This window comes from Diadema antillarum, unplaced genomic scaffold (assembly GCF_040938485.1).
Source record: "Diadema antillarum isolate AM-2024a unplaced genomic scaffold, OU_Dant_1.0 seq00000957_RagTag, whole genome shotgun sequence".
Lineage (NCBI taxonomy): Eukaryota > Metazoa > Echinodermata > Echinoidea > Diadematoida > Diadematidae > Diadema > Diadema antillarum.
Window position 1 is genome coordinate 166,168 of NW_027271805.1, and position 20,484 is coordinate 186,651.

Sequence of the window (20,484 nt, forward strand, 5' to 3'; positions counted from 1 at the left end):
GTTGACCGTAATTATGTACAATCAAATACAATACCCAAGAACAACAAGCATACTTTGCAAGGTTTAGTGCTTATCCCCGTAGGTATTATGTAAACTATGTTTTATAATGTATGCGTGTCTATAGAATGTCTACATTTATCATTATATATAGATATTATTGTGTATTATCACACGAGCATTCGTCAGGCAACTTGAAAATCTAGGCCGATATAAGTATCATCATAGCCTCACAATCAATGACCTGTCTACTTACGCCACTATCAAAACTAATTAAAGGCAAAACATAGTTCTGGTATACCTCTCTAAAAAAATCGAGTGAAAATATTCACTCCTAAAAGAGTGTATACAAAAAAGAGTGAATTTAGAGTGAAATTGGAGTGAATTTTGAGTGAAAATGTTCATTTTCACTCGTTTTAGAGTGACCTCAGGGATCACTCCAAAATCTTCGAGTGATCCTTGAGGTCACTCCAAAATGAGTGAAAATGAACATTTTCACTCAAAATTCACTGCAATTTCACTCTAAATTCACTCTTTTTTGTATTCACTCTTTTAAGAGAGAATATTTTCACTCGATTTTTTTTAGAGAGTACGCCTGCAAAATTGTCAAATTTTGCTCCAAAATGTACACATATGCCTAAGAAATGTCTGGAATAATGCTGTAATAACAAGATATCCGTTGGGTAACGACGAAAATGCGAAATAATAACCAAAAATGTTCGCATCTCACAACTTACCCGATCGGGAACTGGCTAACTCGGACTCAGGGACAACTCGGCCTCACTTTGATGGCAGGGCCGAGTCGTCCCTCTGGATTGTACAGTGTTGTACTATGGGAGCGCATCGCGTTCTGGCTGGTCGCAGTTATGGGCCGAGTTGATACAACGCGCGCATCAAAAAACCTCTTTGGCGCGCCTACAAAATGAACGTGCGCCTCGCGAACTGCGTATTTATAAAAGTAAGTGTCTGAAATAGGGCCGAGTTGTCCCTGAGACCGAGTTAACCTGGATCCTTCTGGAATAAAAGTCGGTATGCCGACTTTTATTTTTTGTTCTCAAAGTACGCCGAAACAACTGATCGTTCCGGCAAATCGCGTCAGCCAGGTAAGTTTCTTGGTAGACTCTTTCGATATATTGCAAGCAGAATAGCAATATGAAATGGTGCAAAACGGGTTCTCAAACCCTTACCAGAACTATGTTTTCACTTTAAGCTAAAATGACAGCTACATCGTACTGAAAAGGTTGATATAATCATCCTTTCCAAACAAATGTAAGTCTGTCTGTAGCTATGATACCTTCCAAGTTTGTTAAGAATATATCAAGAATAGGTTTCACGTGAAAAACCAATGGTAATTCGTGATATCACAATCACAAATTCGAATTTGTGATATCAAAAAAGCGAATTTCTGATATCACAAACTCCATTTTGTGATATCACAAATTGAATTATTGATATCACATATTCAAATATTTGATATCAGTAATTCACAGGGAATTCAAGCGTTAGTTTTGGGTCGAAATTCAACTGTGAATTCGAGCGTTAGTTGAGCGCACAAATACACAGGGAATTCGAGCGTTAGTTCAGTGCAGTAAATCCCTGTGAATTCGAGCATTAGTTGAGCGCAAAAATACAAAGGAAATTCGAGCGTTAGTTTTGCGCTGAAATTCAACTGTGAAGTCGAGCGCTATATAGTTGAGCGCTAAAATACACAGGGGTTTTGAGCATTAGTTCAGTGCAGAAAATCGCTGTGAATTCGAGCATAAGTTTATCGCAGAAATACAAAGTGAATTCGAGCGTTAGTTTTGCGCTGAAATTCAACTGTGAATTCGAGCGTTAGTTGAGCGCTGAAATACACAGGGAGTTCGAACGTCAGTTCAGTGCAGAAAATCGCTGTGAATTCGAGCATTAGTTTTAGTCTAGCAGCCAGAAAGGGTCCCCGTGCACCCCCCTTAAAACAAAATTCTACGATATGTTCGGAGATCGTCAGAACCTGTATTTTCCGAATCCGGTTGTCGCCAGCGGAAAAAAAGGTTGCGCGCGCGTCTAATTTGCATATTTCTAAGATGGGCGCCGCCCGTTGCTAGGAGACGGATTATTTTTGAATAACTTTAGTTAGGAATAACAAATTACCATAAAAATGGTATCATTTTGAAGAGAATTAAATTTCCTACAAGCTGATACCCCATTTGATGGGATAGATAGATGTTGTCATGAAATATTAAGGAAGGAATTGTGTTTTTTAGCATTTTTCTAAAAAGATAGGGAATTTGGTTATAATGTTCTTTTCCATACATTTAATATGCATTTACAAATAACATTTGAATTTTCCTATAATTATCCCCAAAACATAGCTATTATCATGTGAAAACGGCTTTCCAATACATCAATTCCTTTAAAAGTTACACGACATTAAAGGGGATATGGTTCAATAGGTTTTACAGCAATATTGAAGGGTTACAATGTCTCCGCGCGCAATTGCGTAGGTTCTGTATGTGGGGTTTGTTGTAGATCACTGCTATCTATTGATCAAATCTCATCGAAATCGGCGAAGAAAGAAAGAAAAATTACACTTTCTATTCCTTATATGAAATAAAAATGTTTTTTTTTCTATTCTGTGTTACCAAACTCAATCCATTCAGCTTCCCATATGAACAGTTTCTTGTCTTTTTGGATTCCCTCCAAGAACGTGAAATTAATCACAACTTATCTGATATTAAAAAGTTAAAGAAAAAAAATTACGTGACAGTTTCCTCTTATTGTAAGATTAAAGTGAAAAAAAGAAGAATCTTATGCTAAAAGCGCTAAGAAATAAAGAACTTGTTAAATGACCTTTCAGAGTTTAAAATGAAACATGGCTATCTTATTTTTTTATAACAAAATGAAGGGAAGTATCTGTGTAGTTCATGTCGGCCCATACTGGGTTACATCATAAATTCTTCAGAAATGGTCCCCGTGCATCCCCCCCAAAAAAAAAAAAATCTACGATAGGTCAAAGGTCAAAGATCAAGTGAAATACATGCTCTCCTATTCATCCAATTAAACCTAGGTCAAGGAAGGTGACCATTCAACACATTTGTGACAAACATGCCATTATAATATTTTGCCAATTTTGTGAAAATGTAATCACACATTGTCCACATGTACTATAGACCTATTAGGAGAATCATGCATTATGGCGGAGGCATACCAGTCGTCATAGCGACATTTCTAGTTTAATATTACAACGAAGATTACGACTACTATTAGCAGTTGGTAATTAAGTGGTGTACGAAGACTAACTCAAACAATACATCATTATTTGAGTGGCTATAATGTACAATTGATAAAAACCCAATAAATCTGTTTTTTTTTTCAGGTTATACAGTGCGTATCAAAAAAAGGTAATCCAACTTTGGCGGGCTACTACTTTACAATTGTCAGCTATGGAGAGCTCAATGTTTTAATTCTAATGATATCACAAACCATCGAAAGCTATGCTGCCGGCTGAAAGCAATAACAAATTTACTTATTGTATATTATAGAAAGAATGGCCACGCGAAAGTAACAAGATTAATGCTCTGTTACTGGGAATTTGAAAACAATAATGACATTGTTTCCATTCCTGTTGTGTCGTTGGTTGTTGGCGTGTTTCCTTTCAAAGAGTGAAAGTAGTAGTAGGTTAATAGATGTCGGCGTTAAAGCTTGTACAATATAACAATATTGGTCACAGTTTATTATTCCGAAGGTTCATTTTTTCCCCCAAAGGTTCATTATTCCGGAGATTCGTCATGATATAGATAACCGGGCCCAAATTAGTTATTGCTGAAAGCAATAACACATTTACTTCTTGTATATTATAGAAAGAAAGGCCACGCGAAAGCAACAAGATTAAATGCCCTGTTACTGGGAATTTGAAAACGATAATGCCATTGTTTCCATTCCTGTTGTGTCGTTGGTTGTTGGCGTGTTTCCTTTCAAAGAGTGAAAGTAGTAATATAGTAGGTTAATAGATGTCGGCGTTAAAGCTTGTACAATATAACAATAGTAGTTATAGTTTATTATTCCGAAGGTTCATTTTTTCCCCCAAAGGTTCGTTATTCCGGAGGTTCGTCATGATATAGATAAACGGGCCCCAATTTGTTATTGCTGAAAGCAATAACAAATTTACTTCTTGTATATCATAGAAAGAAAGGCCACGCGAAAGCAACAAGATTAAATGCCCTGTTACTGGGAATTTGAAAACGATAATGACATTGTTTCCATTCAAAATTCAAAATGGTCACCTTCCTTGACCTAGGTCTAATTGGATGAATAGGAGAGCATGTATTTGGGAATTTTAGGACTTTAACTTGACTTTGGCCCTTTCATAAGTTTATGCATTAAGTAATTTTCAAGGTATGGAGAAAAAGTGCAATTTTTGTATTGAGTAGAAATTTGTTACCATTTTCATCTGGCCTTTGACCCTAAAATTCATAAGAGAATCACTGTCAGGCAGAACATGCATAAATATGTACTAAGTTTCAAGATACCATGAGCCACTTCCGAGACATGGAGGAAGAAGCAAGTTCAGCACTTTCTCTTGATCCTTGATCTTTGACCTTTTTGGCAAAAAAAAAAAAGAAATTGCCAGAGAATCTCTATTTTGGGTTATACATGCATACACCAAGTTTAAGTCCTGCTGGCATTGCATAAATATGAGGGAAATAGTAAAATTTTGAAGTGTTGCCCTTGACCTTTGACCCCATGAACCCCAAATTCCCTAGATAATCACTTCCAGTCAGTACATGCATAATATATACTATGTTCCATGAAGATCTCTCTCTCTAGTCACGTAGCATACAAATATGCAGGTGTGGTTCGGATGAGAGAACGCCATTGTCTGCGGTCAGCGGCAGCTCTGGTAGCCTCTGTAATGCTTGCTCCAGTCACCTGTTTGATGTCATCAAGCCAGCTTGCTGCGGGTCTTCCTCTTTTACGTTTTCCCTCAACCATTCCCTGGATGATTGTTTTCTGCAGGCAGTGATGTCTGGTAGCATGGCCAAAATATGTCAATTTTCTGGCCACAATATCAGCCCGTAGTTTCTTTTCCACTCCAAGCTCCTCTAGCACCCATGTATTTGTTCTTCTTTCTTTCCATGGTATCCTCAGTATCCTACGATAGCACCACATCTCAAACGAATCCAGTCTCTTCTTGTCTGCTGACTTCATTGTCCAGGATTCTGAGCCATATGATGCCACGGCAAAGGCTGTAGATCTTAGTAGCCGGACCTTGAGGGAGGAAGGGAGTTTACTTTTCCAGAGCTTTGTCATACTTTGTACCATATTCCGGGCCATTGCTAGTCTTCGTTTAATCTCCTGTGAGCAGTCCCCTTTGGTGTTTATGATGGAACCCAGGAACTCGAAGCTTTCCACCTCTTCAATGGCATCACCATCTAGAGAAAAGACACCATCTGCGAAACTCCGTTCTCCATCTACAACCATGATCTTAGTCTTTCTAGTATGCAGCATTAGCCCCCTCTCTTCACTTGCTATTTTTACTGCTCTGAGTAGATCCATCAATTCTCTTCTGTTGTTACAAACCAGGGTGGTGTCATCCGCATACCTGAGATTTGTTACCCGTTGGCCACCTATTGTCACTCCACCAAGGAAATCTCCCAGGGCATCTCTCATAATCCGTTCAGCATAGATGTTGAAAAGCTGGGGCGATAGTATGCATCCCTGTCTGACACCTCTACCAATCTTGAACCATTCTGTGTCACCTCTGCTTGTTCGTACTGTAGACTCTTGATCTTTATATAGCTTGCTAATGAGCTTCACTATATGGCTAGGAAAACCCATTTCTCTCATAGTGTTCCATAATTTTGCATGACAGACACAATCAAAGGCTTTGCTGTAATCTATAAAGCACAGGTAGAGTGGTACAGAGTGTCCTCGGCAATTCTCAATGATGTTTCTGATGTTGATGATATGGTCTCTCGTGCCTCTTCCTGCTCTAAAACCAGCCTGCTCTTCAGATATCTCATTTTCCATCTGCCGTTTCATTCTGTTGTTGATGATCTTGAGTAGTATTTTGCTGGCATGGCTTATCAAACTAATGGTGCGATGGTTTGAGCACTCCTTTACATTTCCTTTTTTAGGTATCGGGATAAAGACCGCTCTTCCCCAGTCCTCGGGCCATTCTACATTCCTCCAGATTGTGTCACATAGTTTCCACGTGATGTTTATGCCTTCCTCACCAGAGGCTTTCCATAACTCGCCTGGGATATCATCCCAGCCTGGTGATTTCCCGTTCCTAATTTCTCTCATTGCTTGGCGCACTTCCTCCAATAACGGGGGTGGTTCTAACTCTTGTTCCCCTAGGTTGCTGTTGGCAGAGTCTGCCTGGGTCTTCTGCTCGTAGAGCTCCTTGCAGTACTAGGCCCATCTGTTCTTTATGTCTGTGCTCTCTGTTAAGGTGGTACCATTTCTGTCATTGATGACATCTGACCTTGCTGATGGTTTTTGAGTCATTTTCTTTGACCAGAGCATACACCCTCTTAGAATCACTCCCTGCTCTTTCTATCTCCTCACATTTTCTCTCAACGAAGGCACGTTGATCAGCTCTAACTGCTTTTGACACTTCTTTGTGTTGTCTTCGCCACTCAGCCATATCCCCTCTCTTCCTCGCATCCTGTCTCTTGTCAGCAAGTCAGTTCTAATGTTGTTCTGGATAACCATGGTTGCCTCTTCTTCTTCTTCTTTGGGATGACCTCCTTAACTGTGCTTAACACTGCTTCTTTCATTCCTTCCCACAGTTCATTGGGAGACAGCTCTTCATCATCAATCTGAAGAAGTGCCTGAAATCTATTGCTCACACTAACAGTGTACTGTTCCGGTATGTTGTCTACATCAAACCTTAATGGTGGTGTCTCTTTCTTCTTTACTTTGAGCTTTAGTTTCAGCTGTGCAACCAGAAGCTGGTGGTCACTCCCACAGTCTGTACCTGGTCTTGTCCGAACACTGAGCAGTGAAGAGCGCCATCTTCTTTTAACGAGAATATAGTCAATCCGGTTTCTTACATTGTCCCCGGGGCTCTTCCATGTCCATAGTCTTCGGGGGTGCTGCTGGAAGAAAGTGTTTCCAACAATCAGGTCATTAGCTTGGCAGAAATCTTCCAAACTATCTCCACGTTCATTTCTTTCTCCCAATCCATATTTTCCGACGATCTTAGACTTGGTCACTGATTTGCCAATTTTTGCATTCCAGTCTCCCATTATCACAAGAACATCTTTGTTCGGAATCTTGTCAAGAGTATCTTGGAGCTGATCATAAGTCTTCCATGGCTTCATCAGATGCAGTAGATGTTGGCGCATAGACCTGGATGACGGAGATGTTAAATGGGTGACCTTCCAGTCTGAGAGTAATAATTCTTTTGCTTATTGGGTTGAAACCCAAGAAAGACTTAGCCGAGTTTTTGTCCAGGATGAAGCCTACTCCGTGTTCCCTCTTTCCGCCGTCTTTGCCTGAATACACAACTGTGTAGCCATCTTCGGTAGTGAAACGACCTTGGTTGAGCCACCAAGTCTCTGAAATACCAAGCACACTGATATTTTGTTCTCCCATTCGGGTTATGATGATCTCCATCTTGTCAGCATTCATTCCTTGAACATTCCATGTCCCTATAATTCTAGGTTTTCTCAGGTTTGTGCTGCTCCTTTCATGCACAGGATTATCGGCAGTATATTCTGCGTCCTTACAGCTGTGCCTAGTCGGTGCAACACGCTCCTCTTCCCCAGTAGCCATTGACGCATCATCTGGCCTGCGGGTCCCACCATCAGATGCCGGTTTTCCACAATGTTTACGAACTCTCATAAGAACTATCGTGGCCAAGAAAATGCAGTGGGTGGCCGGGTCCTTCTGCATTGCTGGATGGCCATCGTTGACTCTCCAGAGTCGATGCCCTTAAGATAGATCTTGTTTTTAGTTCCACCAGGGTGTCCAGCCACCCTCCTCACCATTCTCCAGTTGGAGACTGGTGGGTTTGCCGGTTTAGTCGCCGACAATCCGACCCTGAAACAGGTTGTACTGGGCTACAGGGTACCAGTAGCAGATCATCCTGACCTGACATGAAGATACCTTGAACAATATCCAAGATACAGAGAAAAAAAGTAAAATTTTAACATTTTCACTTGACCTTTTCACATTTGACCTTAACCTTATGACCCCAAACTTTTACCAGTGAATTTTAATTGGGTAATACCTGTATACACTAAGTTTCAAGAAAATATCTTTAGGCATTGCAGAGATATGAGGGAAATAGTGAAATTTTAAGCATTTGACCTCGACCTTTTGAATTTTGACCTTGAGCATGTGCACCCAAAAGTTGATAGGCAGAATTTCACCCCCAATACACATACATGCCAAATTTCAGGGTTTTTTTTTTTTTTTTTTTTTTTGTTACGCTGTCCACAAAATTCATTACGGACGGAGAGAAGGACGGACGGAAGGACGGACAACCCGAAAACATAATGCCTCCGGCACCACTTCTTGGCGGAGGCATACAAAAGAATCTAGATTACATAGGTGAAGTAATCTTGGAAGATATGTAAATATTGATATGTACGGTATTGAAACTGTCGTGTTGATTATCCTTATGGTACGTTACCACTCTCGTGGCATTCACTAAGCTGGGTCCACTTTCTCGATTCGCCCGAAATCGTGGTCTTACTCGCGGACTAATCGTGCTGATCATCAGATAATCAAATCTTGATGTCAGTCAAAGACATTGTGTTGATCGTAGTAATTTTTCAAACAGTCCAATAATTCTTCTACGATCAACACGATTACCACCATAGACCTCAAGATGTGATAAGCCATGATAAGATCACCACGGTCACTCGTAGACTAAGAATCGATTTGTGGTAGATAGTATACATGTATTAGCATATCGAGACTCGCGACAATGGCAACCTAGTGAAAGTGTTTAACGTGCAATGTCAATAATCTTTTGGGTATCGATCATGCACATTTATAGTTACTCTATCTAAAAAGGACCGGCGGACGAGTAGGGCATGGATATCTGAAAACATTGGATGGTGTATTTAACTCATGCATGAGTTGTTATTCCAGCGGAACTTACATGCGCTCTATAAAGTGGATTGCACGTCAGATGCGCCTATAGCAGATACACTTCAAATCATTTTAGCAAATTTATCTAATTATAATAGATGTCTAATTTCTGTGGAAAACATGAAAATATTGTATTCGTTGTGGTTAAACATTTACACTCTGAATATGTCTAATGTTTAACACATTAGTCATACACAAACATCCTTGAACACAAACACACACAACACAAAAGTATACAAACCTGCATAAATATAAACGTGATATATATATATATATATATATATATATATATATATATATTTGTATATATATATATATATATATATTTATATATTTATATATAGATATAGATATATTATATATACATAGTTATAGTATATACATGCACACAAATATACATACACGCATGCATGGTTAATGTTCCCTCAGACATTTCCCTCATGTTTTATAGATCCATGGTCTACTTAACCATAACATTTTTTCTCTCTCTCTCTCATTTTTGTATAATATTGATTATTAGTCACTCCTAACGGATTCAACAACCAAGTTTACGTTGTATTGCATTTAAATCAACCCATGTAATAAAGTTAAGTGCATGAAATCATTTTTTATAAAAAAAAAAACAGAATTTGAAAGCGACTGGATTTGACTTGCAACTATTCGTTTTTATCAATGCCATTCCTTGGTATTTGTAATCTATCTATTAGTTTCTTGGCAATAATAAACGTGTGAGCAATATGTTTAAAAACCATCAGGCGAACCACCAAAGAATGAGAACACGTATGTGCGATCTTATCTTAAAAAAATTAATTGATTTCCTGCTAGAGCATGGTGAGAAATATTTCGCTTGTGCGGTATACATGTAACTCTTATTTCGACATCTAAATAAAGCATTCGAGTTTGATGTTCCATGAATGCTTTAATGGCGTATTGAATAAATTCACGAAATTCACGACTGAGCTCATTTCCCGTGCATGAATGCCTGTGTGTGATATTGGAGGTGTGAGTATGTGTGTGAAGATGATCAGAAGAATGAGAGTTGATGAAGAGAAGTTTGATTAATATCGATATGTTGGAAACCCCTATCCAGGTAAGCCCGTTTCGGCCGTCATGAAATTACACCTCTCGTAAGGCCTTTATTCTATTTGATGAAAAAAGACGTAAACTAAAAGTGAAGCTGAGTAGATCAAAGGTGATAGCGAATAAAAGATTTAATTTGCTTTCATATTCCACAAGATGTAATGATATTTAATCAATAATTTGGATGTAAGAAGTGATAGGGTCTCATACTTGCAATGATTATTATAGTATTACACGCGTTACGCAAGTGCGGCCGTCGACATTACCCTTAAATTTCTGTATAACCGTATTGAACCTTTTCCCTTTAATGTCGTGTAACTTTTAAAGGAATTGGTGTATTGAATAGCCGCTTTCACATAATAATACTTATTTATGGGGTTTAACTTAAGGAAAATTCCGATGTTATTTGTAAACAGAAATTAAATGTATGGAAAAAACATTACTGAAATCTGTATTTCTTGGGAAAAATGTAAAAAAAAAAATCCTTCCTTAGTATTTCATAACAACAACTATTTATTACATAAAACGGGGTATCAACTTGTAGGAAATCTAATTCTCTTTAATATGATACCATTTTTATGGTAATTTGATATTCTTAACTAAAGTTATTCAAAAATAATCCGTATCCTAGCAACGGGCGGCGGCCATCTTAGAAGTATGCAAATTAGACGCACGCGCAACCCTTTTTCCGCTGGCGACAAGCAGATTCGCAAAATACAGGTTCTGACGATCTTCGAACACATTGTAGATTTTTTTTTTGGGGGGGGGGGGGGGGTGCACGGGGATCATTTCTGAAGAATAGTAACCCAGTATGGGCCGACATGAACTACACAGATACTTCCCTTCATTTTGTTATGAAAAAGTAAGATAGCCATGTTTCATTTTAAACTCTGAAAGGCCATTTAACAAGTTCTTTATTTCTTAGGGCTTTTAGCATAAGATTCTTCTTTTTTTTTCACTTTAATCTTCCAATAAGAGGAAACTGTCACGTCAAATTTTTTTCTTTAACTTTTTAATATCAGATAAGTTGTGATTTTGGAGGGAATCCAAAAAGACAAGAAACTGTTCATATGGGAAGCTGAATGGATTGAGTTTGGTAACACAGAATAGAAAAAAAAAACATTTTTATTTCATATAAGGAATAGAAAGTGTAATTTTTCTTTCTTTCTTCGCCGATTTCGATGAGATTTGATCAATAGATAGCAGTGATCTACAACAAACCCCAGATACAGAACCTACGCAATTGCGCGCGGAGACATTATAACCCTTAAAATAATATTGCTGTAAAACCTATTGAACCTTATCCCCTTTAATGTCGTGTAACTTTTAAAGGAATTGGTGTATTGGAAAGCCGTTTTCACATGATAATAGCTATGACTGGGGGATAATTTTAGGAAATTTCAAATGTTATTTGTAAATGCATATTAGATGTATGGAAAAGAACATTATAACCAAATTCCCTATCTTTTTAGAAAAATGCTAAAAAACATAATTCCTTCCTTAATATTTCATGACAACAACTATTTATCCCATCAAATGGGGTATCAGCTTGTAGGAAATTTAATTCTCTTCAAAATGATACCATTTTTATGGTAATTTGTTATTCCTAACTAAAGTTATTCAAAAATAATCCGTCTCCTAGCAACGGGCGGCGGCCATCTTAGAAATATGCAAATAAGACGCGCGCGCAACCTTTTTTTCCGCTGGCGACAACCGGATTCGGAAAATACAGGTTCTGACGATCTTCGAACATATCGTAGAATTTTGTTTTAGGGGGGGTGCACGGGGACCCTTTCTGGCTGCTAGACTATTTAGCGCAGAAATAGAAAGGGAATTCGGGCGTTTTGCGCTGAAATTCATGCAACAGTGAATTCGAGCGTTAGTAAATGTGAGCGCAGAAATACTAGAGCGCCATATGCATTCAGATTCGGAGAGCTATGAATTCGAACGTTAAAATACACAGGGAGTTTGAGCGTCAGTTCTGTGCAGAAAATCGCTGTGAATTCGAGCGTTAGTTTTGCGCTGAAATTTGACTGAATTTGAGCCTTAGTTGAGCGCAGAAATACAAAGGGGATTCGAGCATTATTTTGGCGCTGAAATTTAACCGTGAATTCGAGCGTTAGTTGAGCGCAGAAATACACAGGTAGGGAATTCGAGCGTTAGTTTTGTGCTGAAATTTAGCCGTGAATTCGAGCGTTAGTTTAGCGCAGAAATACACAGCTAGTGAATTCGATCGTTAGTTTTGTGCTGATATTCACCTGTGAATTCAAGCGTTAGTTTAGCGCAGAAATTCCGATGGAATTTCAGGTGTTATCTTTACATATAACGATAGTAAAAGAAAAAAAAAACCTAAATGGTAAGGGTTTTGGCAATCCGTGTTACATTTTATAAATTTCGTTATTAATGTGTTGTCAATTACGTCAAATTATTCTCCTCCCCCCCCCCCCCCTCTTATTTCTCACCGCTGATTTGGCAGAGACTCGACTTACAACTTTTATTTGCGTTTCTGTGAAAGATACTCTCTCCCGGCCTCCCCCTGTAACTCCTCCAAGTTAATAACAGTAAATTCTCATTCCGCAGATTAACAAAATTACAGTCCTTTGTACCACTACTTTCTTCTCACGTACTACAAATTCTTTGCCATGCATACTGCTGCACCAAAATCCTCAGAAGATCTGGATGTATTCACTCTTCTTGATCTGGTCTGAAGACTTTTGGGCTTGCGCATTCCAGTTTTGTTCTCCCCAGTTTGGATTCTTGAATAAACTTGCCATAACAGATTGTATACCCAACACTATTGGTCTTAATGGATACACCCCATAGTTCTGGGCCCTGTTGCATAAAACCCTTACCGCTGGACTTACCGCTCCTTTCTAGCGGTAAGTCTTCAAATTAGCGGTAAATTTTATAATCCTTGATGCTGATTGGCTAAGACGCCTAATTTTGCCGGTAGTTACCATTGAAATTCAACGGTAAGTTTTATGCAACGGGCCCCTGGAGGAGTGAGAAAATGTCTTTAGGAGAAACACGTTGCGTTATGTAACCACCAGCCGACACCAGTGGTCGACATTAAATTTTGGCAGGTTTACGACTCCCTCTCCGCACCCTGCACGTATGACAAGCCTTTTTTACGAAAACTTGGTTAGATTAGAAAGGACTGTTTTCTTTTGACAATTAAATAATTGATCCATCTTCATAGTGTTTGGATATTTCCAGTAATATTTTTCTTGATATTTCTTTCGTTGTTCATTAAAAAGTCTACAATGAAAAAGGTAGTGAAATTCATCACCAATTTTCTCTTCATTACAATGGGTACAAAATCTTTCGTTTCTTGGAATCTGATTGTATCTTCCAGAAACAATTGGCAGTTTATGATTAGCGCAACGGAATTTACATAAAATTTTTGCCTGTGAATCATTAAGGTGTCGAAAGCACTTCTCAAAATGAAGATCCTGCTTAAAAATTCGATAATTTAAACATTGAGAATTTTTGTCTACATTACTTGTATGCCACTCTTGTTTATAAATATCATTTAATCTGGTACTAACTAAACTTTTGAAGCCAGCTACAGTGAGATGTGATGCTTGGCTGTTCCAATTTCAGTGAGACCTAAGTTGTTAAATATTTCTTTTATCCTAATTACCCATGTCATCGAATTTTCTTGGCTCACAGATAAAACATATTGAAAATCATACAAAACATGCGCTATCTTTAACATATTACTATCAACAAGTTTAAACCAAAACATTAACATCCGAAGGGTCACTGTTTTTTGTAATCTATCTTCACCTATTTCTCCGTAAACCATACAATTCGGAGTTCGCTTATGTAATCTCAGAAGTTCCTTACAATATCTACAAAAGAAAGTTTCAATTTGGGCGAGGTCTTCGAAAACCCAAATTTCACTGCCGTTGTAAAGCAAAATAGGCATGATCAAATGTTCAAATAGCTCTAGTTTTACGTCGATTGGAAGGAGGACAGGTAAAATTTTACTTTTCATGGAATACAACGCTCTTTTGGCTTGGGATACTTGTTTGTTTATAGCTTTCTTAAAATTATTATTATTATAATTGAACGTCGTTCCTAAGTAAACATAATCATCGCAGACACAAATTTTGTCATCTCGGAAAAGAAAGCTTGAGGAGCTGTTCTAACTTTTCCACGGGAAAAAAATAACTATCTTAGTCTTAGCAGTATTAACGGTCAGGTGCCACAGTTGGCAATAATCAAATAAAGCATCAAGAGCTAATTGGAGTTCCTCAGCATTTTCAGCCAACACAATCGTATCATCTGCATAATATTATAGTAATGTGAATAAATCAACAAACATATTCACTTCTTCGGTAGAACACGTTTCATTGATACCTGACGAAAGAGAATCCAGGCCAGGGTATCTCTGAGACAGAAATGACGAAAAGTCGTTTAGATACAACGAAAATAATATTGGTGATAAATTCTCGCCTTATTTTACACCTATGTTACTCTTTAAAAAATCTGATTTAGAATTGTTATAAGAAACGCAGGATTTTGACTTTCTATAGATATCCTTAACGACCCGGAGTAATTTACCATTAATTCCATGGTCAAACAATTTCAACCACAGTGAAGATCTATCAATAAATCGAATGCTTTTTTGTAATCAACAAAAGCTGTATACATCCTTTTCCTTCTCTGTAAATAAAAATCAAGAATAGCATGTAATGAAAATACATGGTCCATAGTTGAATATCCGCATCTAAAACCAGCTTGTTCCTCTCCTAACAGGTATTGTGATTCTACAAACAAAGTTACTCTATTATTTAATACTGCCGTGAATAGCTTTCCAACACAGCTCAATAATGTAATACCTCTGTAGTTGTCAACACAATCTCGTGAGCCCTTCCCTTCATACAATGGTTTTATCAAACCGTTTACCCAATCTGTTAGGACAATGCCACTGTCGAATATAAGATAAAACAATTTGGTTATCAACTTGACCAAATTTTTTGAACTATTCTTCAGAAGTTCATTCAAAATCAAATCAAGGCCTGGTGCCTTGTTATTCTTAAGTCGTTTCATTTGTTTGACAACTTCCAATATTTCAATCTCTCTGTCTAATTCTTCATTTGACATATTTAAGCAGTGCTTCAATACCAGCATCATAAGATCGTGCGTTACCACTACCCAAACTTTTAAAATGATCATAAAAATCATGCGATGATAGTTCGTGAGATGTTTGACAATATCTTTTCTTCCTATTAATCAATTTCCAATAATCTTTCGGATTTGAACTTTTTGAATTCCTTAACGTTGAATTTAATTGCCAGGTATGATTTTGCTTCTGCTTCTTTAAACGGATAACATTTTTTTACAGTTTACTTTTACGTTTCATTTCACTCTCACTATGATCAGTTTAGTTCGACGGAAGACATTTCTTCCTTGTATAAAATCTTTTCTTGCATCAGAACATTCCTTATCAAACCAAGGATTTGCGTGAAATTTGTTTCGGCGTGCCTTGAAATTCTTTGCTTTGGACTCAATAACCATATACGCGCAACTGCAGCATCTAAATAGATACTACGTAGATTACCAGCGATCTTATCAATTTCATTTTGAGAGATGTTTCCTTTAGTAAGTGTCTCTATGTAATCTATTGATGCAAGTATTTCTATATCATCAAAATTTTGAACGAACATATTTCTTTTCTTATCCTCCCATTTGATCTTGATTGACCTTTCATCATTACAATTACCTACATCTGTTCTAAAAACATAATTTTCTGTAGATCTTTCTACAGCATGAGCAAATTTATTGACAATTTACGGAGTGAAATCGGACAGTGTTTGTCTGATAGAAATTTATCAAAAGTACCGATGGAGAAATTTTCAATTTTTGTGAACACTTCGGGAGATGCCAAAGCATAATCAACAATACTGGCATTGCCACATGTTAAACGACCAATCCCGAAATCATCACCAAATCTGCCATTCACTATATGTATGGGTCCAACACTTTTTCTCATCTATATTAATGATTTGCCCAATTCAACTTCATATTTTAATTCTAAATTATTTGCCGATGATTCTCATTTTTTCATACTTTCAATGCAAATGAGCACAATATAAACTTAGCAGATGTTAGTAAGAGTATAAAAGATGTGGTTGCATGGTGTAATTCAAACAAGCTAACAGCTAATATTAATAAATCTAACTATATGATTTTTAAAAGCAGGCGTAGAAAGATTGAAATATTTGGTCAATTGTCAATTAACGAATCTGTTTTAGAGTCAGGTGATTCAATATCTTTTCTCGGAATCTGTATTGATGAAAACTTGAATTGGAAGAAACACATCAATAATGTATGCACTGTTTTAAGCCCAAAAAAAAAAAATAGGACTTTTGTACAGAATACGACACTTCGTCTCTAAACAAACACTGCTACTGTTATACAGTGCTTTTATTCTATCTCACATAACCTATGGATTGAAGGTCTGGGGCGGAACAAAAAAAAAAACTTTCTTAAATCCTATTCTAATTCTACAAAAGAGAATGTCGAGAGTGATAATATTCCAAAGTTTCAGGCATCACTCAGCACCATTATTGTATGAACTAAAATCATTGGATGTATTTAAGGAATATCAGATACCTAATTGGAATATTTATCTATGATCTAGTGAATGATAACCTACCTCATAAAGCATCGTATTATTTTTCTCATATTGACCATACATACGAAACAAGAAACAAAGAAATGTGCAATTTTAAACTAAAAACTGTCAGAACAGAATTAGGGAAGCGATCAATAGCATATTCAGGTGTTAAAATATGGAACAATCATTCAACTGATTTACGTTATACATTCTCTCGTAAAAAAAAAAGTAAAGTCTTCAAAAAGAATTTATTGGAAGAATACACATAATTGGAATAGATCTGTTTATTTTGTAATCCACAAAGCAAAAACTTCAATTCTATTAATATAAGTAATGTAAGTACACTTATCAATTTCAAAATGTTAATCTTGTACATAGTGTAAATACACTTGTTTATAATGTAAACAATTTTCTTGTTGAATTTATATATTCTTCTTCTGTATTCAAGGCCCAACGTCCACGAGCGTTGCTATCTGTTGGACCCTTTTACCAAATTTGTAAATATGTTTGTACTTTCATATTCATATTGTTGATAAGTTTGATTCTATACTTTCATGTCTTGTATTCCTGTTAATTGTATCATTATTATTGCATCCTCAATGATTATATAAATCATCTGTGATTGTAAACTTGAACTTAGATTTGGTAATAAATCATTCATTCATTCATATGTATTCACTATAGGTAAAAAGGCTTGCCCATAGAGCTGCATTTACAGCTCTATGGGCTTGCCATACGCCCCTGGGAGGACGATGACGACCGAGCATGCGCAATTTGTACGTAGCAACTAGAAGCTTGGTGACGACGATCTTTTGACGGAGCGACGCACAGTGAGAACGACCTGTGTGTTCATACATAGTACGTGTGTACGTACGTGTGTAATGTATACACACTTGCAGTGTATTGTTTTTGTACCGGAATTTCTGGAACACCGATCTTGTTATCAGGGAAACAAGAACGATGGCTTCAACGAGGGAGAGAATTGGCGAAGAAGGCGCTTATTACTTAGAACGTATCCTTTTAGAAATGATCATGTTATTAAGAATTATTCTTTTAATTTTCGATTATCTTGATTAAGAAATAAAGTAAAGAACAAATGGTGGAGTGGGCCGTGGGACGACTTTTGACTAACCCTTGTAACAATGTTACTGCTAGTCCCACGTATGTATTTGCTTGTTATGTTTTCGCGGTCAACCTCTTCGACCGTGCAGTCCTATATATGCGGCTACTATGGCTACACTTGTCTAATTTACTCCTTGTAACCCCGGCGCGGGGCGCTGTACACAGTAATGCGTATTGGGGTCCCTGCTGCGGTTACTCCTCGTAGTATTAAAGTTGTAACCATAACCGTGTACGGTATCTTGTACCATGTAGAGGTTCTAGACAAGTCTAGACCTAGCCTACTAGTTTCCTCTTCGTAGTCCTCCTGATCCTGGTTATTTCAAGGAGAAATGTTGTTCAGTGAATATATTTGCCAGGTGGTAGTCTAGTGCAGGCTGGGTTTTTAGATTGTGATATACCGATTAGAGAGAGTCTACCATTCATTAGTTTGGATGCAGCAAACCAAAGACAAAGTTGCAGTAGGGGACCTGATGTTCCTTGAACCTTGATGAGATAATCCCTCTGAGGAATCTCTTTCCGAACTAAACTGGGATGGGATGTGCTGTGACAGTAGGTGATGGTGCAGGCGTAGCATATTTACAATAAGAATAATATAGTGATGTGCACACTAAAAATTCTGTAAGTGTAAGATTTACAGCTACATGGAACCCACAGGAGGTTTCAGCCCTCTGATGGCAGGAAGGGCAGCCTCCTGGAAGGCAGCTGCTGTTGGTTGGGGCAGTAACTGCCATGGTTGGCAACTGGTCCAGATGCGAGTGGTTCGGGGATATAATGAGAATTTATATGAAGTGAGGACGATGGATGTACACCGTAGGGGTCTAGGAACACTACCCCCTGGGGGTAAATTACAGAATACCGGCAACCAATCACGGAGAGCGCAAATCGCTCTGAAAAGAGCGTAATTACGCTTGCCGATAGCAACCATCTGAAATATTAATCCGATCTGCGATACGGTCCGTGATTCGGCTGTCGACGATTGCATTTGTTTACGTGTGTTTTCTTTGATCTGTGCGGTGAGAAGTGTGGTATCTTACGTTGTTCTCGGGGGTTTCGGGGGTGTCCCCCGAATAATGTAGTTCTACTAGATCCTGACGATGCTAGTCTAGACTAGCCGTCAAAATTTACACGAATTTACGATGAATACTCACGTTTTTAGGAGTTGAGGATAGTCCGTATCCTAGAAATCGATAGCAATTTAGGTGAGACTAGAAAACAATCACTTATCTAATTGCTGGTGCTAGCTTACAGTAGAGCTTACGCACTGTGTGGGTGCTCTTGACAGCCCACCATGTTGACTCTATGCAGTCGTACAACAACAGTACCTACACACAACAGCTTATGATGCGTACGTGTGCAGTGGTAGCGCGTAGTGAGTCTGCAGAACGCCCGCATGTTTACTAGTACAGTGTACAATACGTATAGCAGTTGAGTGCGCACATGCCTCTTGACAATACGTGTATACGTGCTGCCTTGCCAAACTAGTGTGTAGAGTGACTGATCGTGAATGACTTGTGTCGAAAAGAGATGAAGGAAGGAGGATGTCAGCTGTGATGACGTCATCAAGTTTAAAGTAGTTCCGTCAAAATCGGCTCGATTTTCTTTATCGACGATTTACTCGAGTTATCTTGATTTAGAGCAGTTTTCCTCTGAAACCACTCAATTTTCATAAAAATTGTGTGGTCAACCTACTTTTTGACGGTCGTTCCGTTCCCGGGCTTTTGGGGGCCCCAGACGACGGGAAAGATGAATTTCAGCCCTTCGGGCTGAAATTCATCTCTAAGGGAGAGCCGCCGGAGGCGGGGCCGGAGGCCCCGCCTCCGGCGGCTCTTATACGCACCAATATGCTAATTTATATGGCGCAAAACCGGTATTCTGTAATTTCCCCATTGAAAAACCACCCCCCGGATAACTACCACCCGGATTATTACCCCCTAGGAAAATTCCCCCTAGGGCAACTACCCCCCCCCCCCCCCGGACAACTACCCTCCAAGGGCAATTACCCTCCAGGGTAATTACCCCCTAGGACAACTACCCCCCCCCCAACAACTACCTTCCTAGGGCAACTACCCCCTGGATAACTACCCCTCGGATAACTACCCCTGGATAACTACCCCCTTGGATAACTTCCCCCTGGATAACTACCCCCCGGAGAACTACCCCCTGGGTAACTACCCCCCGGAGAACTACCCTCCGGATAACTACCCCCCCCCCCCCCCCCCCCCCCCGGACAACTACCCTCCAAGGGCAATTACCCTCCAGGGTAATTACCCCCTAGGACAACTACCCCCCCCCCCCAACAACTACCTTCCTAGGGCAACTACCCCCTGGATAACTACCCCTCGGATAACTACCCCTGGATAACTACCCCCTTGGATAACTTCCCCCTGGATAACTACCCCCCGGAGAACTACCCCCTGGGTAACTACCCCCCGGAGAACTACCCTCCGGATAACTACCCCCGGAGAACTACCCCCTGGAGAACTACCCCCCGGAGAACTACCCCCTGGGTAACTACCCCCCCTGATAACTACCCCCCGGATAATTATCCCCCGGATAATTACCCCCGGATA

General features: G+C 38.8%; 1 protein-coding gene across 1 annotated transcript in view; it reads left to right on the plus strand.

Annotated features, from left to right (window-relative positions):
* The first annotated feature begins 17,729 nt into the window (after positions 1-17,729).
* LOC139741856 (sperm-associated antigen 16 protein-like) overlaps positions 17,730-20,484 on the plus strand; it is a 30,524-nt gene continuing 27,769 nt past the window's right edge. Inside the window, exon 1 of the mRNA XM_071652432.1 lies at positions 17,730-17,804. Within this exon, the coding sequence (XP_071508533.1) occupies positions 17,753-17,804 (52 nt within the window). The 5' untranslated portion in view covers positions 17,730-17,752. The remainder of the gene's footprint in view (positions 17,805-20,484) is intronic.